This window comes from Trachypithecus francoisi, unplaced genomic scaffold (assembly GCF_009764315.1).
Source record: "Trachypithecus francoisi isolate TF-2019V2 unplaced genomic scaffold, Tfra_2.0 Lachesis_group11, whole genome shotgun sequence".
In the NCBI taxonomy this organism is placed as follows: Eukaryota; Metazoa; Chordata; class Mammalia; order Primates; family Cercopithecidae; genus Trachypithecus; species Trachypithecus francoisi.
In genome coordinates, this window is record NW_022681456.1 from 81,280,208 (window position 1) to 81,301,447 (window position 21,240).

The 21,240-nt window shown below is 55.7% G+C and overlaps 2 protein-coding genes across 9 annotated transcripts in view; one reads left to right on the forward strand and one right to left on the reverse strand.

The window, feature by feature from the left end:
* On the forward strand, positions 1 to 15,844 carry SPRYD3 (SPRY domain containing 3). Its single transcript, XM_033221969.1, has 11 exons — positions 1 to 150; positions 2,204 to 2,350; positions 3,635 to 3,710; positions 4,228 to 4,352; positions 4,664 to 4,799; positions 5,669 to 5,854; positions 11,529 to 11,678; positions 12,132 to 12,189; positions 13,459 to 13,578; positions 13,665 to 13,837; positions 14,185 to 15,844. The coding sequence occupies exons 1-11, from the start codon at positions 128 to 130 to the stop codon at positions 14,317 to 14,319; spliced, it is 1,329 nt and encodes a 442-aa protein (XP_033077860.1). The 5' UTR covers positions 1 to 127; the 3' UTR covers positions 14,320 to 15,844.
* The window catches only part of TNS2 (tensin 2), a 17,445-nt gene continuing 11,994 nt past the window's right edge, over positions 15,790 to 21,240 (reverse strand). For all 8 annotated transcript variants that reach the window (XM_033221960.1, XM_033221964.1, XM_033221959.1 and 5 more), the window contains 12 exons: positions 19,984 to 21,195; positions 19,687 to 19,837; positions 18,978 to 19,567; positions 18,773 to 18,862; positions 18,295 to 18,420; positions 17,992 to 18,084; positions 17,784 to 17,861; positions 17,567 to 17,644; positions 16,977 to 17,145; positions 16,822 to 16,890; positions 16,552 to 16,581; positions 15,790 to 16,414 (listed from right to left, as the gene is read on the reverse strand). In XM_033221960.1, the coding sequence (XP_033077851.1) occupies positions 16,276 to 16,414; positions 16,552 to 16,581; positions 16,822 to 16,890; positions 16,977 to 17,145; positions 17,567 to 17,644; positions 17,784 to 17,861; positions 17,992 to 18,084; positions 18,295 to 18,420; positions 18,773 to 18,862; positions 18,978 to 19,567; positions 19,687 to 19,837; positions 19,984 to 21,195 (2,825 nt within the window). In that variant the 3' untranslated portion in view covers positions 15,790 to 16,275. The remainder of the gene's footprint in view (positions 16,415 to 16,551; positions 16,582 to 16,821; positions 16,891 to 16,976; positions 17,146 to 17,566; positions 17,645 to 17,783; positions 17,862 to 17,991; positions 18,085 to 18,294; positions 18,421 to 18,772; positions 18,863 to 18,977; positions 19,568 to 19,686; positions 19,838 to 19,983; positions 21,196 to 21,240) is intronic.

The following is a 21,240-nucleotide window of genomic DNA, read 5'->3' on the forward strand; positions in this document are numbered from 1 at the left end:
GAGACCGTTACTGATTGGCTTAGGTGGGGGATCGGGCGGGCCTCGAGGAGTGAAGGAAAGGCGGGGACCCGGATGTGTGTGGCGGCGGCGGCCGAAGAGCTTGTGTGCGGAGCTGAGAGGCCTATGGATGAGGAGGACGCGGCGGCCCCGGTAGGCGGGGATCGGGGGCGGGGTCCCGTAGGCCTCGTATCTCCCCGGAGCATGAAGCGGAAGGCGGGGGTCCTGGGCGGGGGCTACGGGGCCAGGGGCGGGGCCCTGCGCTGTGGTCACTGGGCTTCCTCTGTCGGCGCACCCTCGGCCCAGTGCAGGGCCTGGGGAGACGGGGCGTAGGCACACGGATAGGCTGGGGCCCCGCTGCTCCCGGGTCTCATCTCAGTGATCAAGCTGTGCCCGGGGAGGAGACGGGGCCCAGTAGGGCCGCCACTCGCCGGTGCCAAGGCTATGCGGTCTGGGCAACCAGCATCTACCTGGGGTCGAGCCCTGGCTGAGTGCCTGGGAGTGGAATCTTAGGGCTGTCTGTCCCACAGGTGCCTACTCTTCTGGGCCACGTGGTGGGTTGTAGCTACTGCATAAGAGTCCTAATTTGCGCATTGGGATCAAATTCAGCCCAGCTAAGGCTTACTAAGCACCTACCGTGTGCAAGGCAATGCCAGGCCTTAAGAAAACCCCTGTCCCAGGGTTTGGAGAATGGGAAGAGAAGAGTACTTCACCTCTTTTTCACTTTTGACTCCCAGGAAAAATCATTCATTCATTTATATGTAGAAGGTTGTTTAAATACCTGGATCATACCACTCCCATCCATCAGCGCTGCTACCAACTCAGTGGATGTCATTTCTTATCCGAACTGCTGCAACAACCTCTGAATTGTTTGCCCACATCTGTTCTTGATCCTCTTGTGATCAGTTCTCCAACCAGCAGCTGGAATGATCTTTAGGAATTGATTAAGATCGTGGCTTTTTTATTTTTGAGATGGAGTTTCACCCTGTCTCCGAGGTTGCAGTGCAGTAGGACGATCTCGGCTTACTGCAACCTCCACCTCCCAGGTTCAAGCGATTCTCTTACCTCAGCCTTCTGAGTAGCTGGGATTACAGGCGTGCACCACCACGCCTGGCTAATTTTTTTGTATTTTTAGTACAGATGGGGTTTCACCATGTTGGTCAGGCTGGTCTTCAACTCCTGACCTCGTGATCCACCCACCTCAGCCTCCCAAAGTGCTGGGATCACAGGCTTGAGCCACTGGGTCCAGGATCATTGCCTTTTTTGTTTTTTTTTCTTTTCTTTTTTAAGACAGGGTCTTGCTCTGTCAGCCATGCTGGAGTGTAGTGGCACAATCAGAACTCACTGCAGCCTTGACCTACCAGACTCAAGCCATCCTCAGTCTCCTTAGTAGCTGGGACTCTACAAGTGCACACTGCCACACCTGGCTCATTGTTTTAATTTTTGGTAGAGATGAGGTCTCACTATGTTGCCCCGGCTGGTCTGGAAGTCCTGGCCTCAAGCGATCCTCCCGCCTCAGCCTCCCAAGGTGCTGGGATTGCAGGCATGAGCCATCATACCCGGCCAATCATGGCATTTCCTTGCTTACAACCCTCTAGAGGTTTCCATCTTGGACTAAAATCCAAACTCCTTACTATTGTCTGTAAGGCCTTGATCTGACTCCTGCCTTATTCTCATCTTGTACATTCTCCCTCATATTCCCTACATACCAGCTGTCCATGCCTTCTTTCTGTTTCTCTACCATGGCAGCTGTCTTCCACCCAAGGATCTGTGGCTGCTCTTCCTTCCTGGAATATGCCTGGCTTGTCATTTGCCTAGCTCCTTTTAAACTCAAATGTCACCTCCTCAGAGAGACCACCTCTGTCCATTCTGTCCACTGCCTCCAGATTCTTTATCATATCACCCTGTTCTTTTCTCAGCTGCCTGCAATTATGTCTGTTTATTGCCTGTCATGTCCATCTCCCAGCCTGTGAGAATGGGAATCCTGTCCATCTTGTTTACAGCTCCATCACTAGCACAGAGAAGAGCGCACATAGTAGGAGCTTGGTAAATGTTTGTTGAATGGAAGGAAGAAGATGGGGGTTGTTGAGGTCAATCTGGGCAGCTAGCCTCAAGGCCAGTGCCTTCTCTACATTCTGGGTCACACAGGCTGAGGGGCTTTACTCAGGGCCCTGCCTTCTCCTCAATCACCTTCTCCCCTTGGCAGATTTGTTCTCATGAACAAGATGGATGACCTCAACCTGCACTACCGGTTTCTGAATTGGCGCCGGCGGATCCGGGAGATTCGAGAGGTCCGAGCTTTCCGATATCAGGAGAGGTTCAAACATATCCTTGTAGATGGAGATACTTTAAGGTGAGTTTAGGGGAATGCTTCCACATTTTCTTCTCTGTTCCAGATCTTAGAGAGGAAAGGGATTTTTTTTTTTTTTTTCCAGAGAAGGGGACTGTGCATGGGGAAAGGGGGATGACCTTGACTCCAAAGGCTTTTCTTTTTTTTTTTTTTTAAGACAGAGTCTCACTCTGTCACCCAGGCTGCAGTGCAGTGGCGTGATCTTGGCTCACTGCAACCTCTGCCTCATGGGTTCAAGCAATTCTCCTGCCTCAGCCTCCCAAGTAGCTGGGATTACAGGCGTGCACCACCACATATGGCTAATTTTTTGTAATTTTTGTAGAGACAAGATTTCACCATGTCGACCAGGCAAGTCTCGAACTCCTGACCTCAAGTGATCCACCCGCCCAGAGGCCTTTCTGAGTGAAGCAGTGTGTGCTGCCTCACCCTGCACTCACTTCTGCCTCTGTCACTGGGTGGCTCTGTCCTCATCCAGCAAGGAGGGGATCCAGCTGGCTAGGGGAAGGGATCAGGTCAGACACAGGAGGCTGCTGGGGTCTCAGGAGCTTCGCAGGTGCTTTGTTAAGACTCCAGTGGGGTACCTGAGTCTCCTGCCTCTGTCTCAGGGATTGGGTCTAGCAAAGACTGGCTGTTTCAAAGGCAGTTGATTTCCTATTTGGGGAAGGGCTATTCTGTAGTGTACCCTGTCCACCAGCTCCGGTATTTCCAGCCCCTTGCCTTGTGTGTGTGTTTCCTCCCTCTTTTCTGGCTTGAACCCCTTCCCTGACTCCTTCTGAGGCCATGCTCTCACAGAGTTCCACTGAAGAGGGAAGAAAGTAGGACTGTTTAACTAGAGGCAAGAAAGCTGAGGAATGGGAACTGAATCACTGTCTTCCAATCGATGAAGGGCTTTGGTAAAGAGGATAGAGACCAGCCATTCTCCAGCTCCACTGAGGACAGAGCCAGAGGAAAAGGGCCGAAGCTGCAGCATGAGAGATTGAGGTTAGACAGGGTTGTGAGATCTCTCTTAGGCAAGTAAAGGAGGCTCTACGTTCTTTTCCTCCTGGAAATGAAGAAACCAGGCTTGCACTGGTCTGGTATGGGTTGGATTCCAGCTGGAGGCTGCGAGAGAAGTAGGGTGAGGTGACCTTAAGTATCTGGTTATGATGTCTGCCGACGTACTGAAGTGCGGCCTGATGGATTCTCCTGTGTGCTGGCCCTTGCAGGGTAAGGGTGGGAGATGCTGAGGCCCTCCCGCTACTCTTGGGCTAGGCTGTTAATGGAATTCCCCCCTCATTCCTCCTTCAGTTACCATGGAAACTCTGGTGAAGTTGGCTGCTACGTGGCTTCTCGACCCCTGACCAAGGACAGCAATTATTTTGAGGTGATTAAGGCAGTGGGTGGGCAGAGCAGGGGATGAGCTCGGAGGTGAGATCATTAAGCCCCAAGGAGCTCCTTTACTAGATGTATGACCTGGGCCTTTTAATTTTCCATCAGGGCTGTCCTGTTGGCTGGGAAATAGGTGCAGGATAGCATGGCCCCTCATTTGAGAGATAGGTGCCCTGGAGACCTGTCACCCTGTCCCTTCTGCTCTCCTGCCCCTTACCTAGGTAGACTGTGACCCATATCCCAGACCTTGACTCATGTCCCCTAACCCAAACCCACCATAAAGGGACGTGAGTCCTATCTTTCTCCAAAGCTTGGGAGTAATTTTCTAAGTGAAATAGGCACCCACTCTCACCAGTTCCCCCATCTGAGTATCTTATCTTTTTTCCTGATTCCCATGTCCTTTTTCTCTTTGAGCCTCAGCCCCCTTTAATCTCTAAGTCCCCCTCCCCCACCCCCAGCAATTCATCCCATTTCCCAGCCCTGCTGACTGTTCCCTGCTCTCTTCCCTGCAGGTGTCTATTGTGGACAGTGGAGTCCGGGGCACCATTGCTGTGGGGCTGGTCCCTCAGTACTACAGCTTGGATCACCAGCCTGGCTGGTTGCCTGACTCTGTAGCCTACCATGCTGATGATGGCAAGTGAGTTGCCTCCTGTGCAACCTGGCCCTTTTCCTATGAATTTGGGAATCTTAGATCTGAAGAACTACGTTGGGCTGGCTTTTCCCATTCGGTGTTTCATAGACTTTTCTGGGCAGGACAGGGAAGTGGCCTGGCAGCTACCCTTGAAGGCTTACAGACTAGAGGAGGGTGATGCTCATGCCAGGACATAAGTGGGTACCATCATGGAGTGACCAGGAGCAGCAAGATGAGGATGAAGCCTCTGGTGTCAGTGCTGGGGAGAAGTTGGGAAGCCAGGCTCGGGTCCTGTGTCTGTACTACTCTGTCTGCAGGCTGTACAATGGCCGAGCCAAGGGCCGCCAGTTTGGGTCAAAGTGCAACTCCGGGGACCGGATTGGCTGTGGCATTGAGCCTGTGTCTTTTGATGTGCAGACTGCCCAGATCTTCTTCACCAAAAATGGGAAGCGGGTGAGTGGGAAATCGTGGGTGGGATTTATGTGGCTGAAATCTGCCAAAGGATTTGTGGGGAGTGATTAGGAAGAGTCTGCTGGCTGGGGCTTGCCCAGGGACCCTTGCACTGAGTTCCCATCTCCTCCAGTCCAGCCTCAGATTCTCCTGAAGTCTCCTGTGTGTAAGAGAAGATACTTCCCATGGCCAGAGGAAGCTGGGACATTGCCCAGATGGCAGGCAGAGAGAGGCAAGTTAGTGGAGCAGAGGCTGAGCAGGAATTGTGGGGAACAGAATGAGGTGATTTGGGGGAAGGTTTTGAGCAGATAAAAAGAGGGGAAGATTGTGGCCTGGCCGTGTAAGCTGGAGGTCCTCTTGGGCTTTGACTTGAGTGCTTTTGGGGATATATCCTTTCTGTGTCCTGCTTTCCTTGTTTCACATCTCTCTCACTATCCCCTTCGTAGACAGACTATGCGTGGTGAGGAGATGGGATAGGAGCCAATAGAAGAGAGAGACACTCAGCTGTCTCCCTTCTATCCAATTCCATCTCCCACATTGGGAAATTGGTTTCTCAGGCCTTGGCCAAGGGGTCCTGCTGCCTTAGCATCTGCACCTCGGCACTCTTCTGTCCAGCACACGTACTGAAAGTATTTGGCAGCAAGTCAGGAGACTTGTGTTTGTCTTCTAGCTCTGTAGATACCTTGCTTAGCCAGGAGTACTTAGCACATTTGTAAACTTTTCTGCACCTCTGGGTTGCTTTTTTTTTTTTTTTAATCTGTCAGTGTGTGCGATAATTATTGGTTGCATCATCTTAAAAGTACCCTTGTAAGAATGAGGCGAGCTATGGAAAAGCAGGCCAGGCGGCAGCTCCCTCTTTCCCCCCGCTGCAGGTGGGCTCTACCATCATGCCCATGTCCCCAGATGGACTGTTCCCAGCAGTGGGCATGCACTCCCTGGGTGAGGAGGTGCGGCTGCACCTCAACGCTGAGCTGGGCCGTGAGGACGACAGCGTCATGATGGTGGATAGTTACGAGGACGAATGGGGCCGGCTACATGATGTCAGAGTCTGTGGGACTGTAAGTAGTGGGTGGGAGGGTGGGAGGGGCTGGGTTGGAGGAGGCTGGGCAGAACACCTGTAGGCACATGGTCATGTCTGAATTGCTGGGAATGGGGAGCAGGACAGTGTCTGTGTGGGGTTCGGCAGGATAGCCTGGGCTCTTGACATCTTGAGTCCAGATCTGTTTTTTTTTTTTTTTTTTTTTTTTTTGAGACAGAGTCTCGCTCTGTCGACAGGCTGGAGTGCAGTGGCCGGATCTCAGCTCACTGCAAGGTCCGCCTCCCGGGTTTACGCCATTCTCCTGCCTCAGCCTCCCAAGTTGCTGGGACTACAGGCGCCCGCCTCGTCGCCCGGCTAGTTTTTTGTATTTTTTAGTAGAGACGGGGTTTCACCGTATTAGCCAGGATGGTCTCGATCTCCTGACCTCATGATCCGTCCGTCTCGGCCTCCCAAAGTGCTGAAATTACAGGCTTGAGCCACTGCGCCCGGCCAGATCTGTGTTTTCTTTAGCACGTATTCCCTTTTCTTCACTTCCTCCTCTTTGGGGAACTCAGATTTGTAGTTTGACCCTGGGAACAAGTGGTTCTGCTTTGCCTTTTTTGGTTCCTTCAGCTTCTGGTGTCTTCTACAGCCCTGCACACCTGCCTTTGAGGGGCTGGGAGCTGATCTGGAGGCAAAATGCCTGGATCACCCTCTTGGCTTGATCCCAGCTCAGCTGGCCCAGGCTTTTCATTCAAAGTGTTGTGGGGCAGGTGTGGTCAGAAGTCCCACACATGTGGTGGAAGGTTCTTAGCCATCTTTTTTGCGGAAGCATCAGTGTCTTATCTCTGTTGTCTTATCCCTGCATTTGATAGAGGATTAGAATGGAGGCAAGTAAAGATCCAGTGAGCGCCCTGCACCTCCAAAGCTTGCTTCATGCATCTTTTCCTCATCCCTGCTGTACTATGGATTTTAAGCTTCGTTGGGAAGCATGTGGAGCTTGAAAAAGGGAAATTCTTCCTCCCTGGATTTTAAGTTTTGTTGGAGAATTCATGAACCTTGAGAAAGGGAAATTCTTCCTATTGGCCTCAATACACTGTGCTGCATTGGGAGTGAAGGGACGCCAAGTCCAGGATCTGGCCCTGACCTCTAGTGGGCTGCTCAGCCCTCCCACTTTGAATTGTCCCTCTGCTACCCCCTTGCTCCTGGCCTGGCCTTTTTCTCCACCCTCTGGCCTTTCCACCCCAACTCAGGCTGTTTTCAACTCAGTCTTTTATAACAAAACAGAAGCAGTGGGGGGTGGGAGTGGATTAGGAGCCAGGCCTCCCCCTGGTAGAGTGGAACTCAGGAAAAAAATGACAGCAAGTGTGCCCTTCTGCTGCTTCTGACACTCTGCACCCCCTTCTGGCATCAGGGTCTCAGGCTGCAGCAACCGAGAACTAAGAGGCCTCAGATGCCCACTCCGTGACTCTCACGTCTCCTTTTTTCCCTCAATCTACCATCGTTCTGACAGTATCTAGAGTTAAACTTGGGGCTGAGCCAGGGCGATGTTCCAGCTCTCATCTCTGACCTCTCCTCAAGAGTTTTTTCCTGGCATCCTTTCTCTGCCTGGACCTGTCCCCACTCTGCTCTCAGCTCCTCCCAGGCAATCTTTTCTAATTGATGCAGAATCCTGTAGACATTTATAAATAGCCTTCCTTCCTCCCCACCCTCCCCCCAACACCCTCAGGCCACTTATTTAGGAGTTTTTTTTCTTTTTTAGACATAAGCTGTTGAATTGGGCCCTTCTCTCGGACCCTCACCCCAGCTTGGGCCAGGTGGCAGGGTGGGAGCACTACTCCTGGGGCACCCGTTCCTCTGGGGCCAACTTGGGCATGAACCTCCTGAGGGACATGTGCCTTCTTCCAGTCATGCCAACTTTCCTTTTTTTTTTTTTTTTTTTTTTTTTTAAGACAGGCTCTCTGTCACCCAGACTGGAGTGCTGGTTACTTCAGCCTCCACCTCCCAGGCTCAAGGGATCCTCCCACCTTGACCTCCCAAATTGCTGGGATTCGAGGCATAAGCCACTGCACTGGGCCTCAACATTTGTTAGATTTGAGTCTTTGGATATAGACAGACTTGGCTTTTTTTTTTTTTTTTTTTTTTTTTTTTTTGAGACGGAGTCTCGCTCTGCCGCCCAGGCTGGAGTGCAGTGGCCGGATCTCAGCTCACTGCAAGCCCCGCCTCCTGGGTTTACGCCATTCTCCTGCCTCAGCCTCCCGAGTAGCTGGGACTACAGACGCCCGCCACCTCGCCCGGCTAGTTTTTTGTATTTTTTAGTAGAGATGGGGTTTCACCGTGTTAGCCAGGATGGTCTCGATCTCCTGACCTCGTGATCCACCCATCTCGGCCTCCCAAAGTGCTGGGATTACAGGCTTGAGCCACCGCGCCCGGCCCGACCTGGGTCTTTCTTGAGCGGAATTCTTCCCCTGCCTCCTGTGGCCTGTTTTCCCTCCTGAAGAGTCCACCTCCCCAGAGCTCTGAGGGGGTTGAGGAATTGCTGGGGCACTTGCTCAGGGGTGGGAGTGTTGCCTCTTGCCTCATCCTTGCCCCTAGGCCTCACAAAGTGAGGTAATGTGGTGGAGGGGAGCTGGGGGCGGTAGGTAACAGCTAGGGGATTAGACTCATTCTGTGTTTGTGTCCTGTTCACAGCTCCTCTGACAACTCCTTAGTGACAGGGGCAACAGCTTTGGTACACACAGGGTGGTGAATGAGGCCCCACCCTTCCAGGGGTCCTCCCCAGACCCAGCCCAGAGGGAGGCCGTGTTGGGGCCTGAGCTGGCCAGTGGAGAGTGTGTACTTGGTTCCTGTTTCAGTTGCTTCTGGGCCCTCAGGGCACTGAGCCCTTTGTTGCTCCTGTCAAGAGGGATTAGGGTCTCTGCTGGCAAAGGGAGGAGGGCGGATACCAGCAGGGGAGAAGAGGCTGGGAAGGTGCTACTGGTAGAGGGAGGGTGTGGAGTGCACGAGACTGTCCACACTCTGGGTCTGCAGCCGCCACTCTGTGGCACTGAGTCACCTCTTTGGCTTCTTGGGGCTTTGGTGGTGTGTATGTATTGAGGGGACACCCAAAGAAAGGGCTTCCTCTTCCCCCATCAAAAATGCAGAGAAACATTTCTGTTGATTGGACATTGTTTGAGAGGAGGACACTTAGGGTAGAGTTGTCTGGGGAGTGGTCATCGTCCTGGTTGGCCTAAGGGACCATTGTAGTTGGAAGTAATGGCTAAGATGAAAGATCATTTCCTTGTTTGTGATTGGCAGTTCCAGTGTAACCCCATTTCCTGATTTAGGAAGAGACAGCAATGTGTACTGGTCATTCATTAAGTCTTCCCCTGTTTTTGGAAATCCAGGTAATTTTGTCCTGATTTTACTGTTGAAGAAACCAAGGCTTAAGGAGGTGAATGTCATTTGCCTGAGGTTAGCAGCTGTTAAGTAATAGGAGTTAGGATTTGAACCCAGGTCTGTTGGATTCTGAGGCACAGATTGAGGCACTAGCATCAAGATCCTAAGTTCAGACTCTAAGGGTTAACCTTAAATCCTCCTCTAGGTTCCTAACTGCTGTAGACCAAGGAGGCAGAGGAATGTATTCAAGAAAGAATCTGTCAGGGAGGCCAAATATTCCCCCAACTTCCACCCCTCTGAGTTCTCTGGGAAGGCTCAGGAGGGGTTGGGGGAACTTTGTCCAGGAGCAGGAGAGTGGATCAGGAGGTTTCTGATGGCTTTCACTGTGAGGGCTGGGCTGTCCCCTCTGAAGAGGGCACGCTGTACAAGGCTCTCCTGTACACTGCACAGGTATCTAGTTGTCCAGGACATCAGCATTCTGTCTGAAGTGCTCTGCGGTTGGCAGGTGGAGAGTGGGTTTTAGAGACCGATGTTGGGGTAGTCCGTCCTGGCTTTTAGCGTGAGAAAGCACCTCCACCCTATCCGGAGACAGAAATGCAGCAGCTACCCTCTTCTGAGCTGAGGCAAAGGGAAGGGCTGGGCGGGTATTTCCCAAGGATCAGGATCTGGATCGGCTGTCTTTTGGCTCTGGAAATGGAGAACACTGTGTTTCCTACACCGAGGCCAATTGGATAGAATGGGTCAAAGGCAGCTGTGGGGTCCCCCACCCAGTTCTGCAATGCTGGGTGGAGAGGGTGGGCTGGGGGCTGCTCTGCCTGGGTGGAGTCTAAACTAGTTAATGTGGATCAAGCCACACCCCTCCTGGCTTGCTGGGGAGAGAGGCAAAGGAGGAACCCAGGCTGAGCAGAAAATACACCATGAACAGAATTCAAACAGTGTGGCCTTGGGGATGGGCTTAGGTGGTCTCCTATGCATGCTGCTTTCCCCCTCATCCATCCCCAGTTATCTTTGGAGAGGAGGGAAGGATGGACTTGAGGTGGTGGGGCTTTGGGGATCCAGGGCTGAGAAGGGCACCAAGCCCCTCTAGTCTTACTCTCAGAAGGGGTTAGTAGCACCCCACTTTAAGCACCTGAGCTAAGCAGCCGGCCATCTGAGGCTGGGAGTGGGGATGCAGGAGCAGCCTCTGCTGGAGACACACACAGGCTTCTGTGCTGGTGCAGGTGGGCATAATTCCTTTCCTGTTCAGGCAGGAATCTGTGAGAGGTGAGAGGCCAGCGTCCCAGAGCTTGCCAGGGAGACATGGAGGAGGTCCCCAGGCAGCATGTTTCCTTCAGGGCTGCAGGGGCAGGAGGGTAGAAGAAAGTCTTGAGGGGCAGTTGGGCTAATTAAAAGGAGATTAAGGAATCCCAGGTGAGGCTGAGGGTGGGGGGAAGAGGGGATGGGGTTGAGTCATCGCCCCACTATTACCATGACAACTGACAAATAAATCCTCCCAGATTGGGGGTTGCCGCCCCATCGTGCCCAGGCAGGACCATTGTGGGACTGAAGAGCCCCAAGAACCCATCAGTCATCTCCCTCTCCTACCTCCTTGCCCCTACTCCAGCTTGAATGAGCAATGAGGGGCTGGGAACAGCTAAGCCTGCCTCTGTCTTCATTTTGACCTCTCTCCTCCCTCACATGAAATGAGGGAGTAGAGCTGGGCGTTCTGGGTCCCTGGGCTCCCCTCAGCACCTCCCTGACCCAGCTAAGAACAGCTGTGTTCACAGCCAAGTAAAACAAGGACCTTGAGAAATTATGTCAGGCCCATCCCAGGCAGAATTGGCTTCTGCACTCACCCCCTTCCTCTGAATATCTGGGGTTGGCACCTAACTTCTGCATCCTCCCTGTCCTCATTAGGCCCCCTGAGAAAGTCATCAAGTTTCCTCTCAGCCTAGTCTTGCTTCTCCTTTCCCCTGTGTTCGGGACCCTGGGTGGACCTTTTCCAGCAGGAAAGGCTGCAGGGTTCTTCACCGGGATGAGGATGTTATCTAGAGCCCCCTGGTGTGCCACTCCCCTAGCTGTGCTGCTTTCCCCGGCCTCCCAGAAAGCGTCGCGGGGAGGTGGGCATTCAGCAAGGGGCTCCCCCTGCTCATGCTCTCCCCTTTGCCTCCCACCCCATCCTGTTCTTCCATGCTGGCCTAGAACTTTGGAGCCACATTGTATCTCTAGGATTCTTTCCCTTTTAGCTAGGAGTTTTTGTCAAACCTGGGAAAGTGGGACCCAGAATGTCTTGGGTCCAGGTTTCCAGGGTAGATGTCAGCCTGTCCCCTGACCTCCGTCTGGCTCTTCCCCCACAGCTGCTGGAGTACTTAGGGAAGGGCAAAAGCATCGTGGATGTGGGGCTGGCCCAGGCCCGGCACCCACTCAGCACCCGCAGCCACTACTTCGAGGTGGAGATCGTGGACCCTGGAGAGAAATGCTACATTGCCCTGGGGCTGGCACGGAAGGTGGGCACAAGGGCTGAGCTTTTTTGCCCATGGAGCTGCTCAGGTCTGGGGCTGTTGGGGCAGTGCCAGGAAGCTCTTAGAAGAAACCAGGGGAGTCCAGACTCTGGAGGGAGGGTGTTAGCTGAGATGGAACACAGCTGTATGTGTCAGCTGTGTAACAGTACACACCCCATGTGACCAAGGACCTGAGACAGGTCATGACTGCACCACACACTAAGGCCTGGGAGGTAGGGGTGGGACATGCCATGGCTCTGGCCTTAAAAGCTTAACTAATACTTTCCTCACCCTCCCTGGTTCCCCTGAAGCCCCAGTGCCTGCAGGGTATGAGAGTGTGCGGGGTTGGCACTGTCTGGGTCGTGGCCTGTTCCAGAGGTTCAGATGCCACTTGCCACTCTCTCCTGTCTTCTTGTTTATGCCTGGGACCATAGATCTTCTTTTTTCTTCTGGATGCAGGACTATCCCAAGAACAGGCACCCTGGCTGGAGCAGAGGGTCTGTGGCTTATCATGCAGGTGAATAGTGGGCTGGCTGGGAAAGGTGGGATGGTGGGAGATGTGGAGGCATAGGGCTATCCACTTTCCGCTCTCATGGCCCCTCGCAAATGGCCTCGCTCTTTGCCCTGCTGCTGGCTGACCTCCCCTTCCCAAATCGCTAGTGCTTCCTCCCATCTGTGTTTTCCTCCCAGCTGTGGAAACCGGGGGAGCAGGACAGGAGAGGGAGATCTGGGCCCAGATGGGACATTCCAGGCCTCTGAGCTGGTCCCCTCTGTGCCCTTCCTGCAGATCCTCATTTTCTTGATTTATTTTTATTTTTTGCTGCTTGGTTTCCTTTAAGACTTTAGGACTTTCTTTAGAAGAAAACTGAGCCCAGAGTTCTCCGACTCACCTCCCCTTGCCTGCCCTCCCTGGGTGTTCATTCCTTCCCTAGGGCCCCCTCCTCTGACTCCTTTCCTAAGGGTTTCCCCCTTACCCTCTTGAGCAGATGGATATTACGTCTCTTTTTTTTTTTTTTGAGATGGAGTCTTGCACTCTCGCCCAGGCTGGAGTGCAGTGGCGCGATCTTGGCTCACTACAAGCTCTGCCTCCTGGGTTCACGCCATTCTCCTGCCTCAGCCTCCTGAGTAGCTGGGACTACAGGCGCCCGCCACCTCGCCCGGCTAATTTTTCGTATTTTTAGTAGAGACGGAGTTTCACTGTTTTAGCCAGGATGGTCTCGATCTCCTGACCTTGTAATCCACCCGCCTTGGCCTCCCAAAATGCTGGGATTACAGGTGTGAGCCACCATGCCTGGCTGATACTACATCTCTTTATTTTTTTGGTGCCCCCTTCCCACATCTCTCTCCGTCTTTTTTTTTTTTTTTTTTGAGACGGAGTCTCACTCTGTTGCCTAGACTGGAGTGCAGTGGCATGATCTTGGCTCACTGCAACCTCTGCCTCCCAGGCTCAAGTGATCCTCCCACCTCAGCCTCCCAAGTAGGTGGGACTACAGACGGGTGCCACCACGCCCGGCTAATTTTTGTATTTTTAGTAGAGATGTTTCACTATGCTGGCCATACTGGTCTCAAACTCCTGACTTCAGGTGATCCACCCGCCTTGGCCTCCCAAAGTCCTGGGATTCCAGGTGTGAGCCACCGCGCCCGGCCTTTCTCTCCATCTTTGTTTCCGCCCTGACCCTTCCCTTCTTCTGAGGGATGGGAAGTGTTCAGCTTCATGGGGCCGCTCTGGGGGTGTGTTGTCAGCTCTCTTTCCTCAAGTGTGTGTCCTTTCCCCTCCCTCCAACAGACGATGGGAAGATCTTCCACGGCAGCGGTGTGGGGGACCCCTTTGGGCCACGCTGTTACAAAGGGGACATCATGGGCTGTGGAATCATGTTCCCCCGGGACTACATTTTGGACAGTGAGGGTAAGTGGGGTGGGGGTGGCCAACCAGGCTGCTTGGGGCAGAGGGTGGAAAGGCACCACAGGAGCTCAGGTTTCCTGGTCTCCTAGGGGACAGTGATGACAGCTGTGACACAGTGATCCTGTCTCCGACTGCCCGGGCCGTCCGGAACGTGCGGAATGTCATGTACCTGCATCAGGAAGGGGAAGAGGAAGAGGAGGAAGAGGAAGAGGAAGAGGATGGGGAAGAGATAGAGCCGGAGCATGAGGGCAGGAAAGTGGTGGTGAGTAGGGAGAGTTTGGGGTGGGACCAGGGTTCTTGGGTCTGGGCAAAGGGTGGGTATTAGTGGAGAGTAGATCTCACAACCAGGGTGGGAAAGACGGGAAGCTCTGGCGCTGCCCAAGGGATGTTCCAAGCTCCAGGGGCTGCTGAGATGGGGAGACGGTCTTGGGCGGCTGTTTTCCAGCCTCAGCATGCCCTCTGGTGGTCACTTCCCATATCACCTTAACTGCCCCTCTCCAGCCCCGCTGCAAGTTGGGGTGATTGGGGTTCAGGCCTATGGAGCTCCAGCATCCTCAGGGAAGAAGCCACAGCCTGCTTGCTCCATTCCTCTCCCCACCTCCTCCCCAGGTTTTCTTCACTCGGAATGGCAAGATCATTGGGAAAAAGGATGCTGTTGTTCCTTCTGGAGGCTTCTTCCCCACCATTGGAATGCTGAGCTGCGGGGAGAAAGTCAAAGTAGATCTGCACCCCTTGAGTGGCTAGGGCCTCCCCTCCAGACCTGCTTCTTTTCCCTGCTCACCCTCTGCTGGGCCAGGCACCCAGTTCCTGACTTCCCAGAGGATTCATTTACCCAGCAGGCCCCTGGAGGAGTGTAGTCACTCTGCCCCCACTGGCTCAGGCCCGTCACGCTTCTCTGTGCCCATGTTTCTGACCTGGTGCTGCCACTGTTGTCAGTCCCTTGGCCTGAGTCCCTGGTTGGACAGGAATGGACCCAAAGAATGGTGTTGGTATGTGGGTGGTCCCACTCGCTTCGGTCAGTGGTCTTCTGGATCCCCCTTTCCCTCACTGGCCCTGTGTGGGTGGAGAGGCCTGAGCACCCTATCTCAGCTGCTATTTAGGCATGATGCTTTGTAGAGGGTGGAGTAGACAGCCCCCTCCCCTACTCACCATGGTATTTCTCCTTGAATTCCTTTCTTGTTTTCTTTCCTGGTTGTGTGAACCAGTTGCTGCTGTCATACCCCTGGCAGGGCCAGGGGACCTCTCTTTGGTCATCTCTGTCCTTTCACTAGCTGCTGCCCCAGGAAGACTCCTCTAGGCTCTCCATTCGTTCCCTTGAGAGCTGGCTCCCCACCCCAGCCTGCTCAGGCACCACAGAGAATCTGCATCTCTGGCTCCCCATACCTGGACCCAGATGGGTGGGTGCCTGTTGCATGTTTAAGAGAGAGGGGCTGTGAGGTGACAGGGCACTAGGGCCTTCGCTCCTTTTCCCCTTCCATCCTTTCTTTACCAGTGCCACCCATGTCCCTAACTCCCAGGTACTGGGGCTAAGGCTCTGGGGCCTGTCTCCCTGTCACCGTGAGGGCAACACCCCAGAGCCTTAGCCGAGGAAGCCCAGAGGGGCGGCGTGGCCCCTCCCTCCCCTTTTCCTGCCCCGTCCCATGCCTCAGCTTGCTGCTTGTGCCAGTTGCCTGTTTCGCTTCAGTGTTTGATTCTAGCACTTACATGTGTCGTCCCCACTGAGCCCTCTATCTCCTAATCCCTCAACCCCTGACCCCCTCCCCATAACAGTGACTTCTCCATGGAGGAAGAGGGAGCAGGAGCTGTTGGCCTTGGTTTGCACAGAGCGGGTAGGGCTGTGGGGAAAGCGGGTGAGCTGTTGTGCTGCTGGGCCTCCCTTTGGCCCTCGCTTCCTGCCCTATGATGTATGAAATGTATGTACAGACCAGAGATGTTTATACAGCCAATAAAGATGGAGTTTCCGTATTTATCAGTATGGCCGGAACCAGGGGCCTTTCCAGTCCACAGGGCTAGGAACAGGACTGCCAGACGGGGGCAGCCGAGGGCAGCTTGCTCGTAGGGTGATGTGGACCAACATTGGGCCAGGGATGGGAATCATATGTTGTATGGGCCTGGCTGTAGGCCTGGGCCCTGGGATGCCCCCAGGAAGCACAGATACATCCCCTGGGAGATGAGGCTTTGACCTTCCTGTGAATAAGGGTTGACTCCAATTTTGGCTAAAGTTTATAGAAATTCTTTATTAGACAAAAATAGACTCTCTTTTTTTCCCCTATTCATGTGATCCTACTCTGAATCTCTGCTCAGAGGAGGCAGTGACTTGCTCCCCACCCCTCTCCCATCCCTGCCGTGCTGGGACCTGCAGCTGGGTGGAACTGGCAGGGGCTGATCCCCTGGAAGGCTGACATTCTCCTGCAGGTGGGGCTGCCTGATCTCCTTTGGGGCTCAACTGCTGATGCCTCCTCACCCCTCACACACCCATCTCTGCCATCTGCTCACATGCAAGGTCATCTCGTGGGCCCATCCACTTAGCCAGCTGGGGGCGGGGAAGGAGAGCAGTGTCCCAGGCCTGATGCCCACTCCTCATTCCTAAGGGAGGGTGCTTTCTCCTGGGTCTCCTGGGTCCAGGCCAGGGGAAGTGAGGGCTGTGGGGTGCTGGGAGGGGTGCAGTGTTGATGTGGGCTCTGAGCTTGTGGCCTTCCTTCATTTTCTCTGGCCCAGTAGAACTTTGGTGATGAAGGTAACAATGGCGCCAGCAGGCTGATCTGGGTCAAGCTCTGCAAAGAGGTGACACACATTCTCCCAGGGGCTTCCCGGCTTCTTGGCCACGAAACCAAAGATCCTAGGGGGACAAAGGGTGGGGAGGGGGCTTAACATTCCTTCCACAAGGAAATGTAGCTGGCCTGGTGAGATGAATCAAATGCCAGAGGACGGCGCCCTGGCCCCTTGGAGGGAAGAGGCTGAATTCGCGGGGCTTACTTGGAGGTGGTCCCGTCTGGGTTGGTCCATCTGCAGAAGGAGAAGACGTGTGAAGATGCACACTTCCAGGGGACAGCTGCTGAAGGGGGACTGGGGGCTGGGGCTGGGGCTGGGAGCTAGGGCTGGGGCTGGGGCTGGAGCTGGGAGCTGGGGCTGGGGCTGGGGCTCGGGTGGGAGCTGGGGCTGGGGCTGGGGCTGGGAGCTGGGGCTGGGGCTGGGACCTGGTGGGACCATGGGGGTTTGAGGCAAAGGGTTTGGAGGGAGGGTCACCTCCGGTCTTGAGGGTCAGTGCTGGAGAAGGTGATGCTGTTCACTGGATAATGGCGGCGAAAGAATAGCCTGCAAGGAGGGTGGGAAAGGTCACTAAAAAATGGGGACCCCTAGGGGCCTTAAGCATGGGGTTTCACAGGGCTGAGTACACATACTTCCTTTGGTTGTCCGTCAGTGTAATGCCCTGGGTGGACACCTTGAAGTGGACAACTGCTGGTGTTGGGCGGGGGCTGCAGCTCAGAGCTGCAGAGCTGGCCCGGGCCACGGCTTGGGGGCCTGTCAGTGACTCTGTCTCCACTGAGGTCAAGTAGAGCACGCTGCAGGCTATGGGGGCAGGGAGTGGGTCACAGAGGGAGTGCCCATCCTCTAGCCACCCCCACCAGCTCTTGCACATTCCCCAGCTACTGCTGTCACATGCTTTACAATCACATAGGTGACTTGTTAAAAAGGCAGATTCCACGACTTTACCGGAACTACAGTCAGAAGCGAGGCAGAAAAGCCTGAGAATCTACATTCTAACAAGTTTCTCCCTGCTACCACCCCATGTTCCTCTTTCTTGTTCATGAGACTTTGAGACCCTAGGCTGAGGACCTAATTCCTCATCCCCAACAGGATGGAGCTCCCCTGCCCTCATGGGTTGGCCAGGGCTCACCCACCCCAAGGCCTTTCAGTGCCCCATGCCCTATATCGACAATGCCCCCTTGGTGCCCAGGGAGAGGGAGGGGAGCGGAGGGGAAGTCTCTACCGGCACCCTGACGTAGGAGGTCTGCTGCTGTGCTCATGTTGGTGGGCACTGGAGCCTCTGGGGTCTCTTCCAGAGGATCTGAGGGCAATGAGAACCGACAGAGAAGCTCAGAAGGCAGAGCGTTCCCCAAGGGAAGGCGGGGAGCCAAGACCTCTGGATCCTGCTTTGGCTGCAGGGGGTGGGGAGAGGTGGGGAGGACAGATGACCAGACACCCACCTTTGCTGGGAATGTGCAGACAGCAGGGCAGGGAGATGGGGGAGATGGAGTGCTGGGAGACCAAGGCGGACAGGCTGCCTGTGGGTGAGGAGGTGGGAAAGTCCTGAGGTGCCCAGGGTGCCCCGCCTTTCCCTTCCACCCTCCTGAGATCCCTTGGCGTCTCCCTAAACTGACCCAACGTAGCCTTCCCCCAGCTCCTGCTTCTCACCAAAGTAGGGCTCACTGGGGCAGCCCTTGATCTTCACCCCTTTGGGCCCAGTCTCGATGAGGAAATGGCGGACCAGCTGTTCCAAGGGGTCCCCTGAGAGGAAGAGGGGAAGATTGTGGCTTTAGGATTCCAGGTTCCAGCTTCTTCCCTAATGGGATTCTTTCCCAAGTAGCTGAGGTCTTTTCCTGCCTTTCCCCTCCACAGTGGCATGGCCCGCACATCACCCCCACCCGCCTGTTACCTTGCCTCTGGCACCACCCCCCAACTTCGTCCCCACCCCAATCAGGTTTGGGCATTCTGTACCTTTCCAGGGCTGGGCACTGGGTGGCGGTGTGGCCACCTTGAGGGCCAGCCCATAAGCTCCTTGGAATGAATGACTGTCCCTGATCAGGAAGGCCCCAGGGTCCTTGTCCTTCAGCAGGGCAATGGCTGCAGGGTGAGGGGTAGCGGGCAGTGGGGAGGAGAAGTTTTCACAGGGGTGGACTGAGCGTCATGCAGCCCCCCTCCTCCGCCAACAAGCTCCATGGGTCTCTTTTGCCCTGGCAGCTGTGGTGGTGGTAGGAGTCTGAGGACAGGGCTCTAGGATTCACAGGGGCTTTGACCATGTTGGATCTCACCGCCTGGGCCCAAAGCCCAGAATCACCTGCTGGTAAACGCTCAGCCAAGAGTAAACACAGCTGAGACAGGAGGAGCCAAGAGCTTCAACAGGATGGGACTTAAAACCAAGACAGACACCCGGGAGGGTGGGATGGAGTTGGGTGGGGGCAGGCTGGCTTCTTACCTTGGTCACGGGACAGGTGTGGCTTGTACCAGAACTTGGATGTATCCTGGACAAACTTGACATTGCTTTGGCTCTCTTGTGTAGGAGGCTCTAGGACAGGGAGGGAGTAGGTTCAGACCCCAGGGTACCCGGGTCCCCATCCATGCTATATCCCAGGAAAAAGGGTTCTCTCAAGGTGACCCCAACCCCCTCAAGGCCTTTATACCTGGGGGTTGGGGAACATTATCCGAGAGCAGAGGTGCGAAGGTGACATGGTGACTGATGCCTCTGGCTGGCGATGATGCCTGCTCTGGGCCCCAGGGTCCTGGCTGTTGCCCTGGCCCGGGCAGGTGGCGTTTCTCAGGAAGTGGGGGCTGGGTAAGGCCGTTGGTGTCATAGGAGGCAGCCAGGGGGAAAGCAGGTGTGGGTGAGCTCTGAGGCGGCTCTGGGCTGGCCACAAGCCAGGGCATCTGGGAAGGCACAGGAGTGAGGGGAGACCCATCTGGGCTGTCTGGGGGGCCTCGAGCGCCTTGCCACGGGGCGTGGCGGAGGCCAGGAAGTGTGGTAGGCACAGGGCTCCGAGGACTGGTGCCATCTGAGAGGGCCCCTGGACTCCTTTCCTGAGGCCAGTCACTCGGCGAGCTGGGAGGAAAGGTCGGAGAGACAGGGCTAGGGGCCGGAGGCTCAGGCCCACTTCCCGACGGCAGCTCAGGGGCCTTTCTGGTGCCTGCCTGGGAAACAGGGGGCAAGGCCTCGCCAGAACTCAGTCTCTGAGTGGGCGCTGAGGTGGGGGACCTGGTGTCCTGTCGCCGAGTGCTGTAGGGTGGAAGGGCAGATGGTCAGCAGAGCCCCCATTGTGGCTGCTCCCACCCCACCTGCCTTCATCAACTGCTTGGACAAGAAAGCACTCGAGTGTCCCCGGCCCCTCTGCATACCTTTCCTTGCCCTGGACTGGGCTGCTGGTATGCAGGGGCGTGGAGGGACCAGACAACTCTGACGAAGCACTGCCTGGGGCATCTCGGGGAGACTGAGGCAGTGTGCTGTGCCCACTGGGGCCCTCCCTCCAGGACACCGGCTCCAGCGACTCTGCAGTGAAGGGGAGAGGTGGGCTGTGAGCAGGATGGGGCTCTTCCGTCTGGCTTAGTTGTTTCTCGCCCTGTTCCCCCTTGACTTTCCCACCATCTTCCAGAACCTCCTCTGCCCTGGGCATTCCGCACTCTGGTGCCCCTCACCTGCAGATGCCAAGGGTCCTGCTGAGGCCAGGTGCCCAGGCAATGGGTACCTGTTCCCTCCCTCCTCCGTAGGGATCTCGTAGCTCAGCTTCCTAGATTGTGGATAGGGCGGGCTGCCCGGGGAAATGGAGCCAGCCCGTGGGGAGTGGGCACCAGGGCTGGGATACCCTCTGCCCTCTCCTGGAGAGCCACAGCTATGAGGCACGCGGCCATACGCTGGGCAGTAACTGGGAACTGCTCCTCCATAGCTGTATGTCACCAGGGCAGGGTACCCTGGATGCCCATACCTGCCTTCGGGGCACATAGTGTAGGAGCAGCCTTCGTGCCCTTCCTCGCCTGCCTTGGGTGACTTCAGGCAGCTGTAGTCAGGCATCGGGGCATGGTGATGCCCACAGGCAGGCAAGAGCAGAGGCAGCGGGTGCCCAGGCCGCACTGGGTGCAGGAGAGGCTTGCCAGCCTCACTTGCCCACCCTTCACCAGCTTCCCTCTCCAACCGCAGTCCATACAAGGCTGCTGTAGGCAGCGCCAGCTTTTCCTCGCAGGCTGGGCATGGGTATAGGGCAGGCAGCCCAGGATCCTCCAGGATGACCACCTCCCGGTAGCCTGGGGCGCGATAGCCAAAGTCCCCAGTGGCTGGTTTCCCCATCTCAGGTGGGCAGGGGTATGGCCCCTCTGACAGCGATCGGCAGAGGCGCCTCTTCTCCATCGAGGCCTCAGCGTAGCCCTGGGGGGATCCCTCATAGCCCCCATAGGCCAGTCGCCTCCTCTCCAGCGTTCCCTCTGGCCGGTAGTAGCCCCCATTAGGGACCCCGCAGGACTCCCGGTAGCCCTGGCGGCAGGAGCAGTGGCGGCTGAGGCCAGGCCTGTGGCCTGGATACACTCCGAGGTGGGGGCCTCCGCCCACAGTGGGCTGCTCTTCGTCATCTAGGATGGCCGTCTCTCGCCCAGCCCCCCGGCCCCCACTGGCTATTCCGCAGCCTCCTAGGAGGCGATCCAACTCCTGCCGTTCAGCAGCCGTAGGGGGTGGCCGGCCAGGGGACTCAGCAGCTGGCTCTGTGGTCAGCGTGGAGGAATGGCCCGAGTCGCTGCTGACAGAGAGCATGGGGGGTGGTGGAGGCTCTGGAGAGGGTGCCGGGGGCATCTGCCGGGGGGGCCGCTGCACCTGGGCATAAGGACTGCCATCCAGGGGACCCCGGGTGTGGGTCAGGGAGCCTGAGTGGGGAAGAGGATCAGGGAGGGAGGGCAAGCAGGGAATAG